General features: G+C 38.2%; 1 protein-coding gene across 5 annotated transcripts; it reads left to right on the top strand.

Moving 5' to 3' along the window:
• Window positions 1-7,535: 7,535 nt before the first annotated feature.
• Window positions 7,536-13,546, top strand: LOC147614563 (uncharacterized). 5 transcript variants are annotated; one of them, XM_086780476.1, is made up of 5 exons: window positions 7,536-7,567; window positions 7,642-7,821; window positions 8,205-8,489; window positions 12,995-13,123; window positions 13,208-13,546. In XM_086780476.1, the coding sequence occupies exons 2-5, from the start codon at window positions 7,687-7,689 to the stop codon at window positions 13,418-13,420; spliced, it is 762 nt and encodes a 253-aa protein (XP_086636602.1). In that variant the 5' UTR covers window positions 7,536-7,567; window positions 7,642-7,686; the 3' UTR covers window positions 13,421-13,546. The 5 variants fall into 5 exon arrangements, with proteins under 5 accessions (XP_086636602.1, XP_086636603.1, XP_086636606.1 ...); XM_086780477.1 differs by having other exon boundaries at window positions 7,642-7,689; XM_086780480.1 differs by lacking the exons at window positions 12,995-13,123; window positions 13,208-13,546 and adding exons at window positions 11,804-11,884; window positions 12,166-12,629.
• The last annotated feature ends 5,275 nt before the right edge of the window (window positions 13,547-18,821 follow it).

The following is an 18,821-nucleotide window of genomic DNA, read 5'->3' on the forward strand; positions in this document are numbered from 1 at the left end:
TTTAAATTTATCTATGCAAAAAGATAAATTGAACTAAAATCCTTCTTTAATTTTTAAATAAAATACACATTATTTTAGCATCCCAATTTTTCTCTTACTTCATTAGAATACATGGATTTCCATTGTCATGGGGATTACTCTTTTAACATAAAAATGAATTACTAGAAATTCCTCTTTTTCCTAATTTACTATTTATGTTTAAACATAAAAATTAATTCTTCCATGATTATAATGAGAATCATTCAATTAATCTAGGAAGTCCTCTTTTCATATTATGAATGAAAATGATTTATGTGTTAATTTTTCAAAAAAATTTACCATAGCTTCGCTGCTATTACTGATAAATTCTTTATTTTTCCATAAATTAAATAGCATAAAAGCATTAAAAAGCCACTTATTTTGCCTCTAATTTGACAAGCATAGAAATTACTTTTAGATTAGAGAATTGCATCATGAGAAGCATCATTTGAATATATAATAGGTCATAGAAATGACCATCCTTTTGGGGGGGAGAGAGAGACATGCTTTAAAAAAACATTTAACTTAAGCATAAATGAAAATTTATGTATTTTATCATAAAATTCATTAAAGAACTTCAATTGCATTTAAAAAGCCATTCAATTGAATGCTTCTCAAGCTTGAAAGGGGTTGAGAAGAGAGAAACATTTGGAGATTAAAGAAAAAAAAACCATAAACCACATTTTACCTCCTAGATTGCTTGATTCTTTGATCAAAGTAGAGGCCCCCAACCAATCAATTGGTTTGGTATGTGATGAAGTCTCCAAGGAAGATTGAAGAGAGGAAGAAGCTCCAATCTCTTCAATTTGTAGAGGATTTTTAGAGGATAATAGAGAATATCATTATTTCAGTATAATACTGGCATGGTATAGTTCTCATATTTTTTTACAAAGGGCTAAGGTTCTATTTATAGGTGAGGGAGGCCTCTAACCAAGTCCAACTATTTTCTAGAATTTTCTAGGTTCAGTTTGGCTGAATTTGGACAAGATTTGGACCTAGTTTAGCTCCCTTTTGATTTGGTTTGATCTACGAGAGAGGAGAGATAAAAATATCACAATATTTTTTAGTTTAAAACTCCACCACACATGTGAAATAGGTGCCTCCTTGAAGAGTCCCCTTCTCCTTACCAAGGTGTCAAAATTGAATCATTATACTCAAAATATCTCATTTTTTTAGTAATACTCATAGTTTTTTACTAATAAACCTTGTCCTTAGTCAACTCTTCATCTTATGTGAGAATTTACTCATTTTTGGGGGTTTTTCTTTTATAAATTGGATTTATCTCCTCCCCACACTTGGATTGATCCTATTGGCCCATAGGAACCTTAATTGGACCATAATCCAAAAATTTCTGAAAATCTAGACCCTTAGGCTAAGGTCCTTTATACTTCTTTTCAATTAATTCCAAATGCACATTGGAAAGTTCTTTTTGAATTTTTGTTTCAGGGGAAACCATTTTAGACACTAGGAGGATTTTTATATCCAAAAATATCTCAATTTTAGATTACCTCCCTCTAGACATTTTCTCTCTCTAGGTCAAAACAGGGTAAAACAAAACAGGGTAAAACATTTTCTTTCTCTAGGTCAAAACAGGGTAAAACAAAATCTTTCTTTTATTTTAAATAGGGGAATAATTACAAGATCAGAAGGGGAGGTTCTTACACCTGTACACCTCAAAAGCTAGAGGGAGGAATCTTATAAAAATACTCTCCTACTTTAACATACAATGGTTCGGTCCATAGTGTGGACCCGACTATATGAGCTAGCACTATAACTATGCCATAGTCTAATAATCCAATATGGATATCAAGTAGCATCCCATTGACAACATATCAACCATAATTGCACCAACCATGCTTATTCCATAAGTGCAAAAGCTATCACACACCTAGGTGGGTTATCAATGTACATGTAGCACTAGTTGAGCTCGATATCTCAATACTCCCCCTTGAATGCAACTACACACACTCTAATCCAAGTAAGCTCCTAAAACTATGGATCTTCTCTATTCCAAGTGACATCGTGAAGATGTTAGCCATCTGATCCTCTCTGCTCACATATACTAGATCTACATCACCTACTACAACCTTCTCCCTCATAAAGTGATAATACACCTCAATGTGCTTCATCCTAGCATGGTATACTATGTTATTGGCCAGCTATATGCTACTCATGTCACCATAATAAATGATAGTGGCCCTATCGCCCTATCCATAGGTTCACTATCACCAAGTAGCTTCTAAAACCAAGCTACCTCACAAGCTACCCATAGCACCGCCCCTATACTCTACCTCTGTACTGGATATAGCAACTATCGACTGTTTCTTGCTACTCCAACTCACATTAGCACTCCAAAAAGAAAACATAAAGGTACTAGTAGATCTCCTATCTACAACATTATAAGCCTAATCAGCATTTGTGTAACCATGTCGTTGTATCTATGTGCCTCCCTTATATAATATGATAGTCCATAATCAATTTGTGGACTTTATGTACCTATTGAGAATCTATCTAGCCACATCCAAGTGTGGTTTCTTGGAGGCATGCATAAACTGAGTCACAAGTCCAACAACATAGCTCAATTCTAGCTTAGTAATGGTTATATAGACCCACTACGCACCTTTATGTAATGGGATCCTCCAAAATCTCACCTCTATCTCTGGAAAGCTTCGTGTTCTACTCCAATGGCACTGAGTTAGACTAAAAACCTATCATACCATGCTTGGATAACATTTCTAAGACATAATACCTTTGTAACAATAAAATGCCATGAAGTGATCTCATACTCCTACTCACTCAAATCCTTCATCTTAAACTTTTGCTTCAAAAGCATCTTGACATCATGTTGGCAGATGACCAACACATATAGTCTAACATATTAATACATTATAATCAAGTGATAACATAAACTAGATATCATTACATATCAAACATTTACAAGATAAACAATGATGATATAACATATCTCTATATTACTCTAAAGCAATCTCTCTCTATTTGCTGTTGATTAATCCTTACATTTTAAGCTTGTTCTTTGTGCTATATAATTATTGGAAAAGATATCTAAATGTGTTTCAATATCTCGGTTGATATCTAAATGTGGAAATAACAAGTAAAGTGACTAAGGTTTTAATATTTTATGGGTAATACTAATATTATAGATTGACACATGGCACACTCGGTGGGTTATTCGCCCCGTAACAAAGGTCAGACCACATGAGAATCCTATGAATTATTGATAATATATTTAAATGTGGTAACTTCCTAAAGTAAAAGCTTGATCAGAATATTCATAATCCGGTTCTTTCTTGCATATGTCAAAGCTGCACATCAATGACTTGTGAATATGGATATGTTTGAGAAAACATTTGAACTTATCGAGACGATCAAGATAATTTTTAAAAGTTGGTTAGTCTAGCAAACAAAATAGCAACCAATTATGTATCTGCATCTTCTTCTTCAGCTCTCCAGAATGCTTGATTGCCTTGGACAAAGAGTCAAAATACTCTACGAAATCATGTGCAGGATGAACTTTGGTGTGATCTTGATGGATGGAATAGATTGAGGACGTGGTCAAAGAGGTGGGAATTTCTTAGAGTTCTCCTCAACCATATTTAAGTGAACAATTAACTGAATGCCATTCCATTCTTCTAGAAATTGTATCTAATTTTGTCAGAGAAGCTCATTTGCATTCTAATTATATGTGGAACATTTCTTAAGTTATCTTTCAAATGTTTGTACTATCTTTGTACTAAAATCAAATTGCTTCTTATGTATATTATTTATTCTTTATAAATTATCTAATCTTTTTAAGAATTTTGTTTCCATCTGTTTCATTTTGTCTTCATACTCATCCAGCTTCTTAATAGTAGCATTAAGCTCTTTTGTTAATCTAACCCTCTCTTGGATTTGTGTTCTCTGTCTTTTTTCTATTACTCAATGATCTCTACTTGATTTTTCTCCAGTTTTTGGTTAGCTACTTCAAGAGCTAGCTTCTCGTCACTCAACTCTCTTATTCTATTTGCATAAACCAAAGCTTGCTCACATACAACGAGCATTCAATCTATAAATGGTTTAAATGCTTCGAATTTATTCTTTCATCTACAAGCCCTTTACCCTTATTAGATAAAGACAGTTGAGAATTTTTTGTTCTTATTGTTCTTGCTTGATTTCTAGATACAATCTTTGTTTGCCTTTCAGACTATTCAATAGCATCATTGGGGCCTCTAGATCCATCGGAACTATCTTTTGGATTTTGGAGTATCAAAGCATTTGGACGATAGGTTGGTTGAAGTAGACTCTAGATGCTCAATGTATCCATCATATTCATCTTGTAAAAGTTGGATATACTATGGGATTCATATGCATCCATTTTAGTAGTAGGGATAACTCATAAACTTATAAATCTTCTTTGGATTCCATTACAACTATCTAGCTCTTAAGAATATGCAATTGAGCTTTCTCTTCTCAAGACGTAGCCTCTATATATGTATTTACCTGGAGCTCTATAGTATTATATTTCTTTTGTACATCTAGAATCTCCCCTTGTAACTTATCTTTATCATATTGCCACCTAGCATAAATCTTTTTGCATGGCCTCCAGAGAGTGACTCATGATATGATTTTAATTTTCCAAAGCTACCAATTGGTTTTGTAAGGGTGGAAGTTTTTGCCAACTTGGTCGGTGTGTTCCAAAGATGAATTTGTAGGACTTGATTCTGCTCCTTCAGCTCTGTCAAGGAGCTCTCTACTACTAGTGAGGCACACTAGGTAATGTATGAACATGCTAATTAAACTAGGTCCAAGCTTACTTCCCTATAAACAATTGTTGATGATGAAGGTGTTGCGAGGGTTTAAAAATGCATCGGAGAAATTAAAACCCTTATCACTTATTTCAGTGATATGTCCAAGGATTGGTGTTTTAGTTGTTGCCCTTACCTCTACTACCTTGTCTTTGTTATTCTCTTAATGAAGGTGTTTTACGGGAGTTTCAAAAGGCATCCCAGGGGGGGTTTAGTAAGCTTGCTCGAACCCTTATCTAGTGATTTTAGTGTTGTGTTTAAGGGTTGGTGTTTAAACTATTACCCTTGCCTTTACTGCTTGGCTGCTATGCTCTGCTATCTTATTTGCTTCCGCTTTCTTATGTGCTTTTGTAATAGTGCGCACAATCTAGTTTCCATTTGCCTCATCTATCATGAAGCCTCTAAATTCTGGTTTTATCATAGCCTTGTTTCATTACAACGTCATTCAACATCTTCCAAAATTCAATCTGGGCATGTCTGTCCTCCACTCTAAACTCGTAGGTGGCTATTGTTAGAAGTTCACGGACATATGGGTCATAAATATGTGGAGACATTGTTGGCTTTCTCGAGACCCTATGAATAAATACCTGGAGACATTGTTGGCCATCTTGAGACCCTATGAGCATGATCAAAGTGAATCCACATATCTTGGAGATTCCCACCTGGCCGCATACGGTTGACCAAATCCAATCCACTGCTTGGACCCTTTGTTGACATTTTGAAGACATGGGGTTGGTGCTTTTCACCCAATTGACCAGAAAATAAAACACTGTGGATGTACGGGTATCTCCATTTACTTTTGATGTCAAGAACAGCTTCCAGACCTTTTGTTGTTATGCTCTTTGATCTCTTAGCATATTCCAAGATTATTTCGATCCTTTGCTTATTTGAGAGTGGGGTAATAATGTTAAGCATTTCAAAAAATTCATCATCCCCTATCTTTGAGGTCAGCGTATTACCATCTACCATTAACTTGTCCATAATCACCTCCTGAGCCACACATGTTTGCAATTTCTTTACAGTGGTGAAAGGGTTTTGACAAGCATGGCTATGTAGTATGTCCCCAATATCATGCTTGTTGGATTGAGATTGACCTTCCTCATAATGATGTTTATGAAATCTGAGGTGTATTACACATATGCTAATACATTCATGATCACTTGAAATGTAGTACTATATCACTGTAGCACAAGTGGAAACACATTTCGACATCTGACCACAATGTGCACATGCAATGTTCCCAAATTTGGTAGTTATCAGTCCTACCAAGCAACTTCAATGCAAACGGCCTTTCCATTATGTCTCATTATGAAACCGCAACCTAGAGTAGTAAAGGCAGTCAATATTAACACAATGCAAATGACCAGAGCATCTACTAAATCGCACAACACCAGCAAAACAATCACTTTTGAAAGTAACATACTCTAACCACAAGTGTTCATCATTTTTTTTGCTCCATACGAGACATTCGGGCCTTCCCACCACATGGTGGAAGCTCATAAGAAATGTAGCCATCATACCACTTAGGAAGCTCATCTACCTTAGTGATTTCTTTGACACTTTGCAGAGCAGCATGCAGACTACTGTTCAAAGGCAGTAACCTAATCTTATCGATGACACTCCTCATTCTCCATTCCAAATGGTTGCATTCATCATCTAGATAGATAGGTGAGGAGTGACTCTTTCTAGGGGAGTAGCAGAGACATCCACCTTGTAGAAATGTGTGGCTTCATGATCAAGCAAGAACCCTTCTTCACCCCCGTCATTGGGAATCAATGGCTCAAGTTTTACTTGAACACCAGAGAGAGACAATGGCCTTAATGCAAGTGTAGTGCTTTGCAACTCAAACTATTCCTTCAAGGAAGAGAGTTTCAACTCAACTCAAAACAAGAACCAGCTTTTGGCCTCCAGACAGACTAAAGATTGTGATATGTCTACTCATTGTGGTGCAGTCCGAGAAACCCTTGGTAGGGCAACAAGAAGGAATTGTTGGCAAGCAACAAGAAGTATCTCTTCGTAAATATGGTTTGACGGTGGCCTCTAATAGACGGAATATAGAAATATTATTTTGGAGGATGTAGTTTACTAATTAAAATGATTTAACCATTCAAATATATGATACACATTTTAAATATATATTTAATAAATCGATTTAACCATTCAAATATATGATACACATTTTAAATATATATTTAATAAATAAACTCTTGAATTTTAATATTGGCATGAAAGATTTAAATAAAAATATAAGTTGTTTAATAAAAAAAAGAATTATATAAAAGAACATTCAACTTTATATTCTATGTTTATATTCTAATACAAGAAAATAAAAGGCCATTAATAATATTCAGGCATGATTGGGGAATATGTTATTCGATTTCAATGTGGGCATTATCCAACAAAAACAAGCAATGGTACTTAACTCCTAGAGGTTGTTAATGAAGGTTTAAATACTGACATTAATTCTAATTTTTAATGCTCAATCTCTCAATATCTTTCACTCTTTCCCACTCTCACGTGCAATGCTAGTGCCCATTTTGTCCCGGCTCCAAAAGTATAAAAAATGGTCAACTAATAGTTTTTGACCCATACCTTGGAAAATAAAATTTTTTTCCCCCACGGCTTAGTGTGAAAACATGAATGACAACTTAGTGTGAAACCCTAGCTTGAAGATTGAAACAAACAATTTAAGCTGCAGCTACACAAAGCCACCATGTTTGGCCGACCTTCGCGCACCTCCCTGCCAGGTAGCACGACGCGCTCTCTCTCTCTCTCTCTCCAAATCACAAACTCACAATTTTTTTATTTTTATTTTTGCCAGGAGATGGCTCCATGAGATGCGATTCCTGCAAAAACTCTGTGTTGAATGGTTGGTTCCATGACATGCGCTTACTATGAGGCTCCGTTAGATGCCTTTAAAAAAATTGAGGCCGCGCTGGCGCCGCCTGCTGCAGGCATTTTCTTTTTAAAAGTTTTGCAGGGAGTCGAGCGCATATATACAGTGTGTTAATTTTTATTTTTTTTTAATTTTTTGCAAAGAGTCATGCACAAGGACGGGTTTTTGTTCTTTTTTTCAGCTTGACCTTCAACGAAAATAGAAAATGAACAACTGCGCTGTCCTAAATGGCAATTTTTAGGGATCTCTCTCTCTCTCTCTCTCTCCCACAACGAACTTAAAAAAAACTCCGTGCAGTAGGCTGCGCGCCCACATGGCCTGTTGCAGGGAGTTTTTTTTTTAAAATTTATTGATTGGGAGAGAGGGGGAGAGGGAGAGAGAGAGAGGGAGGGAGATAGAAAACCCTAAAAATTCCCAGATCTCACTTATGAAATGGAGATTGAGTTGGGGTGCAAAGGCCCTTTACAGACCGCGTGGTGCCCATGCAGGTGTGGTGCATTTGGCCAATGAGGGACACCGCCATGCAACCCGTCATGTCTCCTCCTCTCCGTCGGGCCACGTTGGCCTCCACGCCATGCCCGCATTTCGCCTATGTGTGGGCAACGAGACCTGGCTGCCCAAACTTGGGCGCAACTCCCTCCACCCAATCGTGTGGATTGGCGCGTCTTCGTTGCTGGGCTTCCTGCCAAGGAGCAAGGATAAAACTTGCTGCAGAGACTGACGATTTCCAGCATCAACATCTCTTCATTTCTTTTGCAAATCAACATCTCGAGGTAAGCTTGCGTTTTCTTCTATAGTTCAATTTACGTGATAAGCCTGTGTTTTTTTTGGCGAGCTCTCTGTATTTTCTGCAAAAATCAACATCTCTGCATGCTGTTTTTGTATTTTCTACATCATAAACATGCTGCATGTTCTGTTTATCTATATTTTTTGCTCTCTACATGTTTTTTTGTTGCATTTTTTTACAAAATAAGATATGTAGAGAGCAGAAAAAATTGAGGTCTTTGAATCAAATTGATGTATTTACATGTTAAAACTTGATGTTGCTCATTATTTTTTGCTCCATGCTTATCTGTATTTTTTGCTCTTTGATTTTGCATGCTGTCCCTCATTGGCCCAGTGCACCATGAATGCAGCATCAAACCTTTGAAACCCATTTGATGCTGTTTTTGCTGCATGTTGTCCCTCATTGGCCCTTTTCAGACCGCGCTTGTGGCTCTGCCATGGGTGCTCATCAGTGTGTAGTGCTCTTGCTTTAATACTTTGATCACACACACATTTTTTTCCTCGTACTCACTACAATACATGCTGCATGATGCTGTGATTGCATGCTCTTTTTGCTGCATGCTCGCTCTGTGTTTTTGTTGCATAGTCGTTCTCTGTTTTTGTTGCAGACTCGCTCTCTATTTTTTCTGCAACATGCAATCCAAGATAACAAAATAGAGCCTACAATGTTTTGTGCAGTGAAGGTACAGCTTGATTAGAGTGATAAATTATGGGTTATGTAGCTTGATTATGTGTTATGCAGTGCTCTTGCTTTAATACTTTGATCACACACATTTTTTTCCTCGCACTCACTACAATACATGCTGCATGTTGTGATTGCATGCTCTTTTTGCTGCATGCTCGCTCTCTGTTTTTGTTGCATACTCGCTCTAGTTGCATGCTGTGATTGCATGTTGTTTTTTTTGCAACATGTGAAAACAGCATGCAATCCAAGATAACAAAATAGAGCCTGTAATGTTGTGTAGTGAAGGTACAGCTTAATTAGAGTGATAAATTGTGTGCTATGTAGCTTGATTATGTGTTATGCTTGACGGTGTCCCTCATTGGCCCAGCACACCACTAATGCATGGGCTTTGCATTATGTGGCTCTATAGTGAAGGTACAGCTTCTTTAGAGTGATAAATTGTGTTATGTAGCTTGATTATGTGTTATGGATTATGTGGCTCTGCCATGGGTGCTCAGTGTGTAGTGCTCTTGCTTTAATTCTTTGTAGGCTACTTGACTACCGTCTAATTGATCCCTTTATTTTGACGTTCCAGTAATCCCCCAATGGATTCTCAGAAGTCGCAAGACAACGAGTACACGTCCTTATACTCTCAATATTCTCAGGCATCCTACTTTCCTTTGTCCGCTTTCGGTGGTTCATCGTTTGCGTTTACACCATACCAACGGTCCAACCCACCAGTCTCTGTATTAAAGTCCGCAACCCTTACGAGCAGAGACGGACATCTCATCTTTGACTCCGGAAGGGAAAAGTGATGTGGATGGGATTTGTGCTCAAAAAAACTTCCAGTAAAACGTAGAGTTCAACAATCAGATATGATGCAGAGGTGCAGGAGGTTGAAGCAAGAGAGGTAGAAAGGCCTCTACACCAAAGACCAATGTAGATGAACAAACACGGAAAAGAGAGGTTTGGAAGGATGCATGGGCTGTTCAGCTCATTCACATTCGGGGCTCAATGCACGATGAGTTTGGAAAAACTCATAAGCAAGGGGTTGATCTATGGTCTAAAGTTGCCACTCAACTTGCAGGGCTATTCCCAGAGTGTGACAAAGACTCTAAAGGTTGCAGAAAGAAATGGGGTCGTGTGTATGCAGACTACAAGAAGGACAAGGCCCATAATTCGATCTCTGAAAATGATCGTAAGGTAACATGTCAATGGTTTGATATCATTGATGAGTAAATGCAGAAAGAAATGGGGTCGTGTGTATGCAAACTACAAGAAGGACAAGGCCGATAATTCAATCTCTGAAAATGATCGTAAGGTAACATGTCAATGGTTTGATATCATTGATGAGTAAATGCACAATCGGGCAAACGTGGTTAGCTTCACCCATGCTTCAGTTGTGGGTGGTAACACCGAACAGCCCAATTGGGGAAGTACACGAAGGAGAGGGCACACAATCCTCTATGAAAACAGAAGCGTCCTAGAGCAATGTCCCCAATCTACGACCACCACGAAAAGATCGGAAGATTGAGGATTCATTTCTTGACATGGCCAGTACGGCCAAAGTCATGGCAGATCAGCACAAAGACTCTCTTGCGGATCACAAGGCAGTAGAAGTCCAAAAGTTGCAAATGCTTGGTCAACTTACTTCAGCTATGACTGGCCTTTTGGATGTAGTAAAAAGTTTTAAAAAGGAGTGATTTCACTTTGTTATCTCTGCAAATTATGGTGTTTTAACATGTTTACTGTAAGTGAATTTGCCATCAAGTTTTCAACTAATTTCAAGTTTTAACAAAAATAGCACCGCCTGATTCATCCCAGGTTGGGAGCGTTGCAAGGAGAGACAATCTTGCTAGAGTTATGTATAAAGAGAGAGATAGGACAAATGTGAGGATTGTATTTGCTGATCATGACTCGGCTGATGAGAGTGATAATAGTGAGTAGGGATGAAACAACGCTTGAATGCTTTTACTTTGGACACAATGTTGGTATTTTGTTTTTCTCTAAGCCATCATATTTTGTTGGCTTTATTAAATATCTCCCAAATATCTTTTGGATTATTTAATTAGGATATTTATTTGGTTTTTAAATTTCATATGCCTACTGATTTTCATTCTTTTTTGTAGATGGGAGGAGGGGAGAGGGTAAGATAAATGTAGTTCATCACCTCCCCTCCTCTCGAAGAGAGTAGGGTGTAGCCACAGTCACTGTGGTGATGGGGACACCATGTAAGGGCAAGTCTTATGTCGTGTTGTCAATTAATATCCACTCAAGTTTTGAATTGCATAGAATTCAGGTTTGGGGATGTTTGAGGGAGTGATGTCCACAAGTCATCAAATGTTATACCATTGTGTGTGTGTGATGTGTGTCTACATGTGTGTGTGTGAGAGAGAGAGAGAGAGAGAGAGAGAGAGAGAGAGAGAGAGAGAGAGAGAGTTTGGGGAGAAGGATGTTTTCCAATCTTTACCCACATTGGTGTATGTGTGTGTCTATGAGAGAAATTGAAGAAATGTCAATGTTGGTGCTATGTTTGGAATGGTAATTTTTGAAAACTTAAGTTTAATGTTCAATTTTTGAGCCTATCTAACACGATTTTTACACGGCATATTGTTATGTTTCTCTTTATTATTGTAGCCCTTCTACCCGTGGGAGAGGCAAGCAAGGAAGGGGTTCTTGCGGTGTCGAGGATCTATCTTGGTTGAGAATATTGACCAAGTAAGTGTTGTTACAGAGACAGGTATTAAAGCAGACTCTCACACACATGCAGATGAGGCTTAGAGTAAGGAAATGAGCATAGGAGTAGTTCATGAGGTGGATAATACTCTTGGCCCTCAAGAGGCTTGCTTACAGATTGTCCCATTTATTCTTACGCCAAAGATACCTTCAGGAGTTGATGCCGAGGATGAAAACAAGATTTACATGGATAGGGGAGAAGACATATTGCATTGAACCAGGATGTTTAGTTGTTTTTAATGTCTTCCCATTTTGTTGTGCAGGCTCATCCCATATGCTAAAGTTTGGGGATTACATGATGATGTCTCAGAATTGAAGACAGCTTTTGTAAAAGAGGGTTATGTTCAAGAGAAAGGATCATTCATTATTTCCATGTGGACCAATCTTAGAGAGGAGACTTTGGTCGAGGATGAGGTATTGGTAGGATGGGACCCTATTTGGTAGGAGATAAACACGAAGTTTGAAGCAGAGATAGAGGAAAGACTTGAACTCCATGTGTTGTCAAATAGGATGCTCTCTATGTGGGGGAGAAACTATTGGACAGTTGCATGGCAATCCGCAATAAGGGAGAGGTTATCTCAAACAAAAGAGAAGCTTTGTAGAATTTTGTGTACCGTGATCGACCCAACAAGAGTACCTGAGATCGCCTTGCTATTGAGTCTACAGCGAATGAACTTATGAGTTCCTTTTTTTTTTGAAAATGATTAAGTCTACACATTGCGTATATCTATCTAGTTGTGAATTGAAAATCAATGCACTTGTTTTATTTTCTTTTGTTTCTAGTTTGAGCACCCATGCACTAGTAGCCACTAGCTTAAGAGATGAGATTATAAACTGTGCCAACATTTGTGCGGCAAGCTGTAGTGACTACATAGATGGTTTGCTGGAGAGACAAGAGGTTGATTTCTCAGATTAGAAAGAAGTATACAAAAGGGTTGGAGCCATTGTATCCTCTTACAAGGAGATATTTGGGAAAACTTGTTTATTATGTAAATTTGTGTGGTACAAATGTTACACAATAATGTTTTTTCTTGTTTTCATGATAAAAGTAGTTGATTGTTGTCAATTTTTGACTTGGTCTTTTTATGCTAGGTTCAAATGACTCAAGATCTTAATAAGAAGGTTGAGCAATCAAGGCACAATATGTCAGAGGTGGAGTTGAAAATGTTGGAGAAGGAGCTCAGCAAGCTTGCATCTAGGTTTGGTGACCATATTGGGAAGGTATACAAGTGTTAGCTCTTGCAAAATATAAGCATGACTATGTGATATGAGAATGTGTCATAATAATGTAGAAATGGTTTGTAGATACTCAACATTATTGATCCTACGCTTGGTGATGAATGGAGGAGGAAAATCTGGGCTCTGAAATGGGGACACGATAGCTTCACGACTTTGGAGACGCTAAATATGTTGGCCTTGTGTGATGCTTCAATTGAAACAAAAGTGTTTTGGTTGTCTCTCTTAGAGGCTAATAAGGTAACAAAGGTAGATTATGGGCTTATTCATGGTAGAAAGTAAGTATCTTAATCATTAAAGTGTGTTTGAAAATCATTGCTTGACTTATACATTGCCAATTTTTGAATGAGTCTTTGCATTTGATGTAGTTGGTTACGAAGAGAGGGGTGTTCTTGGTGATTATGTCAATGTGCCTGGAGGAATTATTATTCTTTGAGATTTTCCTATGTTTTACTATTTTGAAGAGGTGAAGCTTGAGGCTAGGAAGCACATTTTTCCTATTGAGGGTAGAATTGAAACAAAGGAAAAGAGCCTTTAATTGAGAGCTATTAAGAAGCTTGACCTCATTAAAATGGTGGCTCAAAGGCTAGTTTATAAATACTTTTTTTGCTATGGCAACCTAATGAGCTATGTGCATCTTTATGGAAACTTAGTGGATTGTTCTTCTTATTGTGCAAATTCTTTTTGTGGTTGAAAGAAAAGAGCCACATTCCCTCGGTTCTTGTTAGAGCAATGAAATGGCTCTTGGTCAACAACGAGGAGTGTATGCATCTACCACACCCATGCACAACCTCTCTTGTTGGGAGTTGGATAACTGCCCATGGTGGATAGATATGGTGTCGGGGCATGTGCTTGAGAGAGAGAGGGAGCTTCATTCCCAAATGAAGCACAATGACTTTATTGAAGAGCCTGCTACAAGGATACGGACTCCTCGAGATACAAGTTTTATAAATTCTTATTTTGTGAGGTTTCTTGTTTCTTGTTTTAGTGTCGATTGTATGTTCAAACAAGAAGGGATGATGTGTGTGCTTTCAAGGTCTTATTTATTTCTTGTTTCTTGTTTTGGTGTTGGATGTATGTTCAAAAGTATGATGTGTATGCTTTCAAGGTCTTGGGGGGCAAGGTGAAGTTCACCCTTCTTTGTCTTATGCGGAGTAGAACGTCAATGATGTGCCATCTCCAGATGGTATTGCTATTATGATTTATTGTATTACTATGTGCTTATGTGATCGTGTTTCAATTCTTTGGGGTTTTGTTCTCGGAGGTTATTTGGTTTTATTTAGGCCTTAAAGGTTGCGTCGTTAATTCTAGGTTATTTGGTTTTTATGTAGGCCTTAAAAGCCCCATCGTTGTTAAAAACTCCTCTTCTTTTGTATTTGTGTCAAAGTTTGCATATATGGTGATCTACCAGTACTTGGAGATGCTGAGTGCATAGCAATAGCCCCTGACTACATTGCTATAAGCCAGGATTTCGCTTTCGACGCGAGAAACCTTGGGTGGGTGTCGGTACATGAGCATATGATCAAAACTAATTTAGAAGGTAGAGAGTACATTAGGAAGCGGAGGTCGTCACCACAACGCATATGGCTACCTTGAGATTGTTGGGCTACGTAGTATTGAGGTAAGATTGGTGTGTGTTTGTTTGCATCTTTTGTTAAAAATTTGTTAGTTGTAGTCATGATAATATTCATTATGTTGCTTGACTTTTCAATGTGACACTTCTGTGCTTTTGATATTGCATCGCCGTGGGATGAATCTACCATCTTACCTTGTTGACAGTCTGCCCTACTTTGATTGCTTACGCATGCAGCCTACAGACATGGTGTTGTGTCACTACATGCCGGATGCATATATGGCATTGGTCCTCTGTTTTAGAGGCATCTCAGTCAGCTCTTCTGGGAATATATCTGCGTACTCACTTAGCCATTCTAGTTTCGTAGCCTTGGATTCATTTTAAATGACATAGACGGTTTGCCTCTTTTTGAGTTCCTTCAGCAATTTGGAAGCTTTGACTAATTGCAGAACTGGGGATCCAAAAATTTCAATTCCTTGGACTTGATTCCCGTGCAGGTCGAGGAAAGAAATGGTTCCATTGTGACAGTGAATGTCAGCCTGATTCTTATGAATCCAATCCATTCCAAGGATTCCGTCATAGATTCCCAAGGATAAGACTGTGATCTGGCAGTCTATTGCATTCCCATCTAGATTAAATTGAATGCAGTCTATCTCATGGTGTGTGAAAAGAATCTTCTCACTAGCCAATTCTACTTGCATAGGTTTCCTTGTTTTTTGATCTAGGACTAACTTACACAAGCATCTAGGAAAAATAAAAGAATGTGTATTGTGCTGAATCAATTAAAAGCTTGAAATGCTTATCCTTGTACTCTGCTAGAGTCTGGAGGACTGAGAACTGACGATTATGCCCTTGATGTTCAATGGCGGCATAAATTTATCCTTTCTTCCTCCACTTCCTCAGCTATTGTGGCGGCTCTAGCTGTTGTAGTCTGAGGTGGAACTCTCTCTCTTTGGTTTTTCCAATTCTGGGAAGGAGTTCTGAGACTACTTTGCATTGAGGCTATAGGCTGAGTTGGCACTCTTGTGGGGTTGCCCTGATTTTGGCAAGGGGGACCCCGATTGAACTGATACGGAGTCGGTCTCAAAATTCTAGGACCTTGGCTTCCTTGGCCCATTAACATAGAAGGCGTTGGGCAATCAAGGAGCTGGTGCCCAAAACCTTGACAACCGAAACACCTGTTTTCACTTCAAAGCTCTTCCTTCTTCTGCATTTTAGAAAGAGCCGGAGTTCCTAAAAAAGAGCTTTGGAGAAAAGGTCTTCCTTCATTTCTGAAACTTCCCGTCTCTTGGTTCTGATTGGGACCTTGGTGTCGTTAAGGAGGCTTTATTTTTATGCAAAAAGAGGAATTTCCATGATAATTGAGATCCAAGTAATTAAATGGTAAAAGAGAAATTTTTGGTAAATTTATTTTTATGCAAAAAGAGGAATTTCTATGATAATTGAGATCTAAGAAATTAAATGGTAAAAGATAAATTTTTAGCATAATTTAAATTATGAGTATTTATCAAAAGTAAAATTTTGAGTATTATTAATTTTATTAAAAAATATGAGTAAAATTAATTTTTATAAATCCCATGAATCTTTACTCAAAAGAAGAATATTGAATATATTTCACTTGAGAAATTTGAGAAAGAATATAAAAATATCCATCGAGAAAAAGTACCTTTAACTAAGTCAAGCAACTGGCAAAAATTTAGAAAAGTCTCATCGGTATCGAAAGTAGAAAATGTTACTAAATGTGAATAGATGTGAATACAGTGTGAAATGTGAGTGGATGTGATAAGATGTGAATGCGATGTGAGTGGATGTGATGAGATGTGGATGGGATGTGATGTGATGTAAATGGATGTGGATGTAATGTGATGTAAATGGATGTGGATGTGGATGTGATGAGATATGGATGAGATGTGATGTGATGTAAATAGATGTGGATGTGGATGGGATGTGATGTGATGTGATGTAAATAGATGTGAATGTGGATGTGGATGTGAAGAGATGTGGATGGGATGTGATATGTAAATGGATGTGGATGTGATATGTAAATGGATGTGAATGTGATGAGATGAGAATGAGATGTGTGATAGATGTGCATGTGAATGAATGAAGAGATGTGGATGAGATGTGATGTGAATGTGATGAGATATGGATAGATGTGGATGTGATGTAATGTGGGTGGAATGAATGAAATGTGATGTGGATAGATGTGGACGTGTAATGTAATGTGGATGGAATGTATGCGATGTGATGTAGATGCAATGAATGTGATGGATGTAAATGGGTGTGATGGATGTGAATGGGTGTGATGGATGTGATGAGATGTGAATGGATGCGATGAGATGTGAATGTGATGTGATAATATCTAAATGGATGTGATGCGATGTGAATATGATATGATGAGATAAAAATGGATGTGAGTATGATGTGACATGAATGGATGAGATGTGATGTGGATGGATATGATGTAGATCTGAATGAATATAAATGAATGTGATGTAATATGTGAACAGATGGATGAGATGTAAGGTGGATGAATGTGATGTGATGTGGATCTAGGTAGATGTGAATGGATGACATGTGATGTGATGTGGATAGTAGAGGTGAATGGATGAGATGTGATGAGATGTAATATGATGTGATTGGATGAGAATGGATGAAGACGATGGGAATACATATGACTGGATGTGGAATAAGCAATGTGAAATGTAGAAGAGTGTGGAATAACGAGAAATTATGTGGAACAATGTGGAAAGATGAGAGTTGTTAGAAATTGTATTTATGACTTGTTTTTAAATGACTATTTTATGTCAAGAATGCTGGGAGAGCATTTTGACCATCTTGTGAATGAGATCGTGGTGTGGAGACCCAATTGATAAAGTTGCAAACAGTTGACGGAGAGTCAACAGAGAATGTCTCGCGTAGCAAGGTCGACCGAGGTCTTGACCAGCCTCGGTTCGATTTAAATTGTGAGCTTCTGTACGGTGGATGAGGGACCAAGGAAGCAGCCTATGAATGAAGCGCTAGGTGACCTCTGCTGCGAAGGAGCCTAGAGGGTGCTGACCATACGGTGCTCGGGCTCTAGGTCGCCAAAGATACCCACGCGTGCATTGAGAAAGAAAATGGAACAAGGAGTTAGAGTTGTTTACTGAACTCAAGCATGGATCTGGTTGATTGTCCTTGTTGCTGGTCGTCAACGGATGAGTCCATGGCTCTTTAATATGGATCTATTGGTTGATCTTGCTGATCTTCAATGTAGATTTCATCTGGATTTTTATAAGTGAACATATTTTTGGGTACTATGAGCTAGGAACTATTGAAAAGGTCTCTGAGTGGATAGGTGGTGATGCCATAGGTACACCGATGAAGGAATGATTGGAATTTAGAATTCAACCTGGATATTTCGGAGGATTATGATCAGTGATACTACGGTTTCATTAAAAGATTGTTTTAAAGACAGTTTAATCTGTGAAATAGGCAATTTCATTTTGGGTGTGTAAGTGGTGTGACTATCTTGAAGTTTGCTTGAAGCGCTGGCTAGGGAGCCTCGGAACTCTTTTCCTCCCTAGTACCCGGGGCAAAACATAACTAATTTTCTAAATGGGTCCTATCACTACTACAGGGGTTGGGCGGTTGGCTAATCCATGGGATTGGATGGGGTTAAGCTACTTTGGACTGATGGATCCCTAAAATGAGACTCAATTCTGTTATGTTACGATAGATGAAGTAAATCCCGGATAGTCTTTGTTCTATGGAAAAGAATCAACGACTGTGCCTCTTGATGAGAAAAAAAGTGCAAGTCACTTCCTTGATGATCTGACCATGTGACTTACGGGTTCGGCCGGATCAATTTGGTTAGTTAAGGCTCTTGACTACGTTAGAATAAAAATATCCTGGAAGAATCGCCTATGTCTACTGGGCGAGGGAAGTTTTTCCAAGTTCGATTTTGGAAGAACCGAGGGATTAGTCTCTTGTCCAGATATTCGTGGGCGAGGCCCCGAGTGAGAGGCTCTGATTTGCGCAAGAAGTGCTACTTCCGCTAGCACCCCCGAGTTTGTTGTGCGGAGGGGGCAGGAATCTTTCACATGTCTGGGTGTTCCGATCCCAGATGGT

Source organism: Cibotium barometz, chromosome 42, assembly GCF_041138505.1.
Source record: "Cibotium barometz isolate CiBa-2024 chromosome 42, ASM4113850v1, whole genome shotgun sequence".
In the NCBI taxonomy this organism is placed as follows: Eukaryota; Viridiplantae; Streptophyta; class Polypodiopsida; order Cyatheales; family Cibotiaceae; genus Cibotium; species Cibotium barometz.